Raw genomic sequence first — 7,625 nt, forward strand, 5'->3', positions numbered from 1 at the left:
CTCTTTATTTCAACATAGTTACGTAAACCACTCTGAAAAAATTTTCTAAACTATTACCAACCGTTTGTGGAAAGAGAAAGGGTAAAAATAAATGAATCAATTAATTAAATCAACAGGACTAATATTTTTCTTCTTTTCTATGAGTCACAGAAGGAGACACTCAGCGTTTCTGAGGCTTATGCAAGTCACATACACCTTTCTTGAAACTGAAATTATTGCTTGAATTTATTACACCTAAAAGATTTTTATAAATATGCTGTTATCTGTAAGAACAGTTTGACAACACCCCTTCCCCCAAGTTTCAAGGCAGTGACTATTCCTCACCGCAGATTCATCTAACAATCATCAAATATAGAATCTACTATCTGTACTTGGAAGTACAAAACCTCCATGTTTGGCTGGAAAGATGGCCAAGGAAAGATATTTATAATACAGCAACAGTCTTGATAATTCTCTATATGACCCACAGTCCAATTATACAGAACACACGTTTATGCCTAAAATGTTTGATTTCCCCAGACCTCCCCAACATATCTCTTTTCTACCTAAGATTTAATAAACTGCTTCTTAAAAATGTCTTCCTAATGCAATGGCTCACAGTGCATGGAATCACTGTACCTGTCAGTCTTTATACCCCTCCCATAAATTGTTCCTCCCTCAAATGCTGCATTTCTGTAAGTTAGAGGTTCATTATAAATACATCTGCATGTTAATTGCTTATCTGTAACACTGCTCAACACAGAATATATGCACATATATAAAGCATGTAAAATCAGTGATGTCATTTATTATTACTACTTTCTTTTTACCGTGGAAAAAGACCAGTAGATTAGTGCCTAGGGATGCACATCCAATTTTAGAAGTAGATGTGTGAGCACCATAGTTAATTATAATAGAAGGTTTTTTTTTTTTTTTTTTTTTTTTGAAAACTTGATAAAAAGCAGCCAATAATCCAAACACTATGCAAACAACCCCAGCACTCATCCGCAGGGGGCATGGCTTGTGTGCACTTGAAGTCTCTCTAAAAACTCACACAATCCAAGATATTCCACAGATTGAAGACACCAATCCCGAAATATCAGCATCATGGCCCCTCAGGGGCACTGACATTGTGCTCATCGGCTGGACACGAGGGCCAGGGAACTAGACTCACTCACACAGGTATCCCTCCCCTGCAGGCCACCCAGTAGCGACACCTCTAGTGGCAAGCACCCTGGCCTGGCAGGCACTCATAGGCACACTTGGGCGAGCTACCGAGAACCCTGAGGGTCAGGCATTTTGGGGCAGCGGCGCGCACCCTGGCACAGTCTCTGGGCTTCGAACACTGTCCAGGACCTGAAATCGCTCCGGACCTGCCCGGACGATCTGCATTATGCCAAGGCGGTGGGCCAACTCACCTCGACGAAATAAAAGCAGGGCAGGAGGGTGACGCTGTCCTTGATCACCTTGCCCTTTGGCCTCTCCTTCGCCGACATCCCGGCCGCCTGCTGGGGTCTGCGTCTTCCCCCGGGCGAGGTGTGCACGGTGCAGCCGAGGCGAGCTGCCTCTTCCAGCCGCAAGCGCCCAGCGCCGCTGATGTCACATTCCCCGCGGGCACCGCTGGAGCCAGAGCGCTGCATGCAGAGTCCCTGCCTCTCCCCACCCTTCTCTGGGGCAACCCAATGGGTCCCTGAGCCGGCAGGTCTTCTTCCGCCTCGATTCTAGCTCCCGCTCCCGTCTTTCTAGGGGAAGAAATGTCCTACTCCCCTCCAAGCTGTTGCTGCAATGGCTTCTCCCCGTCACCCTCCCTCTGCTCTCCACCGCTCTTGCGAGGCTTCGCGGCTGGCTGTGGGAGCTTGACGTCAAGAATCAGGAAAGGGGGACGCACCCCTGGTTCCTGCAGCAGCGCAGCGGAGGAGCTCAGGCACCTACTCCCCCCTGGGCAAGCCTTCTAGGTCACTCCAGGAACGAGAACTTCAGGATTGCTGGAGAGCAGAAATCAGCTCCTGCCTCCAAACTCACAGCGAGGAAATCGGCTTCTACCTGCGCGAAATTAAAATTTGGAACCCATACTGAAAAGTAGGCCGTGGGGGGAACTCACTGAGAGTCGGCTGCTACCCAGAAATGCCCGGCTCTACTCAGGATTCTGCCCAAGGGACTCCTGGGCTCCCTACAACCCCGAACCACCCACTGACGAACCCTAGCTATCAGCGGTGTGGGAATGGTGAAGGTTCTCTGCATCAAGGGGGGCTGATGTTTGCATGCACAGGTTGTGGGCATCCTCACAGAGCCCAAGGGCTGGGACGTGTTTTAACCACCCCATCACACCCCCAGAACATCAGTATACAGTGATAACCCTAACAAGGACTTCTTCAAACATTAAACATCTAAATAAAGTCCTTCACTCTTAGTGTGCATGGCTCTTTTCAACATGGTGATTATTTTGGGAACCCGGAAGCATTAAATGACACAGAAGAGAAACACACCCAGCAAATGCAAAAATATTGTATTATACCTGTGTCAGTGATTACATGCCTAGGTGATTTCCAACATATCAAATGTCTCCATTTTAAGCAGGTGACTGCAATCCCCATCCCTCTTCCAACCTTACTTCTTTAATCACTACTTCAGCAGGTCTCTGGCAGCATGGGGACTCTCTCATCCATTAACCATACACACAGGTCACCACCACTACCACCTCCTGCTGTGGCTTTCTTCCTTACCAGGTTTGCATTCTAGAGTACATCAGTGTAATCTCTGCTTTCTCTCTCCTTTTTCATCATACTCACCTGGCAAGATCCCAGCCCCACTTAAACCCAGTTCTCTGCCCATACCAGAGCAAGTGAAAGTCATTGCAAAAATACACAGGACCACATGGTTTCCTCTCACATTAGACTCATGGGCCCAAACTCCAAGTAATTTTCCAAAGTCAGGTCACCTTTCCCACTCTTTAAGGACAAACGCATGCCTCCCTTTTCAACTTCCTCATTCTCAGCTAATGACTTCAACTCTTACTTCACTCAGAAAACAGAAATTACGTAAGAGAACTACCTCATCTTTCAAAACTGACTGTGCGTCCCTCATTCCCCCAAAACACACACACACACAACTACCATTGTCTGTTGCCTGGACTGGCACAATAGTCTTCTAACGGTTCTCTGAGTTTCCCTCCTTAGCATTGCTACAACCAACATTTCATTCTCTATACAGCGGCCAGAATGATCTTTCAGAAAATATATCCAATTGTGTCATTCCCTTGTTCAAATCTTCCCCAAACTCTGTCACCTTCAGCAGAAAATCCAAATTCTCCACCACGTCAACAAAGTCCTGCCTGGGAGTCCTGCCTGGTTCTCAGATCTGGCTCCCTTTGCTCAGGGTCTGAATGGTGCAGTCTGGCTATTTACTGTCTCAGGGACTTTGCATGTATTGTTCCTTTGTCCAGGAGCTCTGTTCAGCCAAAATTGAAAGACCCAACCTCTCAGTTACCTCATACCTCTGCTCAATTTAAATTTCTCAGGAAATTTTTCTCTGACTACTCCATCTAACTAGCACTCGTCACCCTAGATCTACATTTCTCTTCGTAGGACTTTATTACTATCTGATGGTGTATTGATTATCTCTTTATCTATTTTTTCATTGCCTGCCTCTCCCATGAGACTGTAAACTCCACGAAGTTAAGCACTTTCTCACCGTTATATAAAGCATGCACCACATAACATCCTGTTTGGGCAATGTGCAACCGCATAAACATTTGTGGTTCCATAAATTCAGAAATCCCTGTCTGAGAACAGGATGTAGCAGACGTAGCCAACGCAACAGCTTCCCGCATGCAGCACGCGTATCTCATGTCTCTTATATACAAAGCAATTGGCCTTTTGTAACCCAGGGACTGCCTGTATATAATATGGTGTTTGTACAACATCCAAATCACATAAGGTCCAATTTCACAGAATGTATCATGGATGTTAAGCGATGCATGACTGTACTTCATATCTGGAACTGTGACTGGCAAATAGTAGGTGCTCAGTAAACATTTGTTGAATAAATGAATGGATCAGTTGAATTAAATGATGCATGTAAAATCATGTAGCATAGTTTTCCTCTATGCTCAATAATCATTGATTGATTTTGCTTGTTAATTATTAAGTTACTTAAACAGTAACTATGTTTCACATTACTACCAAAGTTACTGTATGTGTATGTGGGCTTTTTTTTCCCTCAATTCTCTTGGCATCTCAACAAAATTTACAATTCTTGGTAGAGGAGGAAAAAAAGTTAGAAATTTATGAATTTATTATCCTGGAAACTCAGTATTTCTGTATTAAGGGAGGTGAAGCTCAAGACTAGAACTATAGGTTCGTAACCTCATTAGCAAAGAGCTGACCATATGTGGTAAAATATCAAAGATGCATGTTAACTATGTCTCGATATTTTATTAAATTATGGAAACATCAGAAAAGCACTGCTCTTCCTTCTCTAAGTGGTCTGCCCATTTTGACCTGCCCACATTGTCAGGGATTGGAAAACGCTTCAGAATCCAAAGCCAATTTGTATAATAAACCTTTTACCCCATCCATGAACAGACTTTTTTTTTGTTTCACTGGATACACACTGTAGTAAAGAATAAATATGGTTCCTGCTGTCACAGAATTTACAGTCTAATGCAGGTGGTCACCACCCATCTGTCAGTTTGTCATGCTGTGGTAGCTTGTGTGTTGTTATTACGCTGCAAGACAAGCCACTGGTATTTCAAGTACCAGCAGGGTTATCCATGGTGGGCAGATTTCAACAGAGCTTCCGGACCAACATAGACCAGGAAGAAAGGCCTGGCAGGCAATCTACTTCTGAAAATCAGCCAATGAAAACCTTATTGATCACAACAGAATGTTGTTTGCCTTGCTTGCTTCAGACATGTCATTGAGAGGGATCAATCACTGAAGTAAAAAATCATGTTTGGCCAAGTAGAATGTCAATAAGGGCAGGAGAGACCCTTGATGAGATGGATTCGCAAAGTGGCTGTATCGGTGGCATTGAAAATGTCAGCGATTGTGAGGATAGCAAATTTCACTCTGTTGTACATGGGGTTTCTATGAACTGGAGTCAACACCACGGCAGCTAACAACAACAACAACAATGCAGGTGGAGAGAGGAGAGACACAAACAGTAAATGAGTCATAATAGAAAAATTATATGGTGCTCACTATGGACAGGCACTGTTAAAAATATTTTGCACATATTACCTCATTTAATCTTCGCAACATCCTTACAAACTGGATGCATTGTAGTCCCATTTTAAGGTTAAACTGAGATGCAGATGTAGGTCATGCATGCAGGGACAGCAACTGAAATTGGTAGAGCTGAGATTTTAGACCCAGGAGATTGTCCCAAATTGTTTGATTTTAAAGGCTACATACACTGCTTCTCTTAACAAATATACAATTGCATCTTATGACAGGAGCTATTAAAGAAACAATTAGTGTATGGTGTAAGTAAGATGGCTAAGGAAGGCCTTGGGAAGAGATGGCATTTAAGCCAATTATAGCTTTGAGGCTACTTACCATAGATTATTCCTGAACCAAGATATATAGTCTCTCCCACTTTGCTCATTTGGGCCAAGGGCAGAATTTGTATGTTGAATGTTGCTTCAGGTATGCTAATTGCAAGTCCTCATAATAATAGTGGCATTAAAGATGGTTAACTATGTCATGTAGAACTTGAACATTTTCAATAGAAATCTTGTTCCAGCACATTCAAATGAAAAATGGCACCCACAGAAAAAGCAGACTCTGACATTTTACAAGACAGTCTACTTCACAGCACAAATAACCTGGCAAAAATATGCCTGAAAATGCATTTGACATTATCATTAAGACTGTCAGATTTCTCAGATAAGAAACAGGTAGCATTCTTCTGTATTGGCTTTGGGTGTCCACAGCCAAATACTGTTTTTCAGCTTTTTGGCAACTATTTATCCTTTGGGGTGTTTGTGCGACATTTATCTTTAATATCGTAAAAATGTATATTCAGTTATCGGCTTCTTCCATGGCAATTTGAAAAGATAAAGCAAGATTTTATTACATTTTCTAAAAGGGAGGGATTCAAAAAAAATCAGAAGATGTGTGAAGTAGGAAAAGTACTGAAGTGAGGATGCCCCTGGAAGATGAGAACATTTTAGCTTCATCTCTGACTAATTATGGGGCAATAGATAAGAATATTTTTCTTCAGGGACTCAGCTTCCTTATCCAGAAATGAAGTTGTTGAACTGGTGAAATAGACATTTGTGTTTCTGCTTGTCCAGGGTTCATTCTTCTTTCCTTTTTTTTTTTTTTTTTTTGATGACATCTTGATTTTTCCAGGACGAACTGCCCCTTTCCCTTGCAGTCAAATTCTAGGACTATAAATTAAGGTTTCAGCATTCCCCAGGCCAAGTGACAGACTAGTGACCTAAACTATTGGACTCTATTCCCTAGGAATTTAAATCTTAAGGGCAGTTATACACAGAGAGAAAATTGTTGGTGTTGATTCATGGCAAAAGCAGAGAATGGCGACTAATGCTGGCCTTTGATTCTCAGAACCACTCTTGTTTCTTTCCTTTCAGAAGCCTAGCTTTTCACTTCGTTTTTGTTTCTTTTACTACCCTGTATCCTTTTAATAAGGAGCCCTGTTGGCAAAATGGTTAAGAGCTCAGCTGCTAACCAAAAGATCAGAGGTTCGAACCCACCCAGAGGCTCTATGGGAGAAAGACCTAGCAATCTGTTTCCGTAAATACCGCAGCCTAGAAAACCCTAAGGGGCAGTTCTACTCTGTTTCATGGGGTGTTTATGAGTCGAAAGTCAACTCAACAGCACCAAACAACATCCTTTAAATAGAAGCAATAAATAAATAAATTTCCTCTTTCTCACAAATTGAGGCAGAGTCTATTTTGGTGACCTCAACCAAAAGACCTCTAACTAATATAAAGAGATCTCAAGACATTCATTTGCTAAAGGATTAACTTAAGACTTTAAAAAAAAAAAAAAACCAGTTTTACCTAAACCAATTCTTCTGCATTGTTCTCTTTAATAGAATTTTACATTTTCTTACCCTCAGTGACTTTTGCCCACCACGGTCTCCTGTGATTCCCAAAAGGACGTGACACAAGGCAATTTACACGACACTGGCCAGCCCCATCCTACAGGCTTTGTTTTGGCAGTTAATATTTAGTGCAAGGGATCCCATAACAGTGACACAAGGAATAAAAACGAAAAGTTGGTTTGCATAGTTTCCCTACAGATGTGCATTGGCATACTAATGTGCTGGAATGGGTTACAATGGTACCGGAAGACACCCGTTTCCCTCAGGAATATTACCAGGGCCTGGTGTGAAAGAGACCCTGTGCCTGTTACTGCTGGTTGCTAGCATATTCCTTCAGGGTAAACCAGGGTATGACAGCATGTCCATGGGTCCAGAAGGCTGCAAGTCTGAGGAAAAACATCAGCACTTGCTCTTCTACCCCAGTACAATGAACATAGCCAAAAAAGTGTCCTGCCACTTGGAAATGCACTGGCCATACCACCTGGAAGGCCATTTGCGAAGCACATCATATCCACGGGACACTGGACACAGCCCCAGGGGTGGCCTGTTGAGAGTGAAGAGACCCAGCAGTG

General features: G+C 42.9%; 1 protein-coding gene across 1 annotated transcript in view; it reads right to left on the reverse strand.

Annotated features, from left to right (window-relative positions):
• PLPPR4 (phospholipid phosphatase related 4) overlaps positions 1–1,619 on the reverse strand; it is a 45,566-nt gene extending 43,947 nt beyond the window's left edge. The window contains exon 1 of the mRNA XM_003418474.4: positions 1,398–1,619. Within this exon, the coding sequence (XP_003418522.2) occupies positions 1,398–1,619 (222 nt within the window). The remainder of the gene's footprint in view (positions 1–1,397) is intronic.
• Between the last annotated feature and the right edge of the window lie 6,006 nt (positions 1,620–7,625).

Source organism: Loxodonta africana, chromosome 3 (assembly GCF_030014295.1).
Source record: "Loxodonta africana isolate mLoxAfr1 chromosome 3, mLoxAfr1.hap2, whole genome shotgun sequence".
NCBI classification, from domain to species: Eukaryota; Metazoa; Chordata; class Mammalia; order Proboscidea; family Elephantidae; genus Loxodonta; species Loxodonta africana.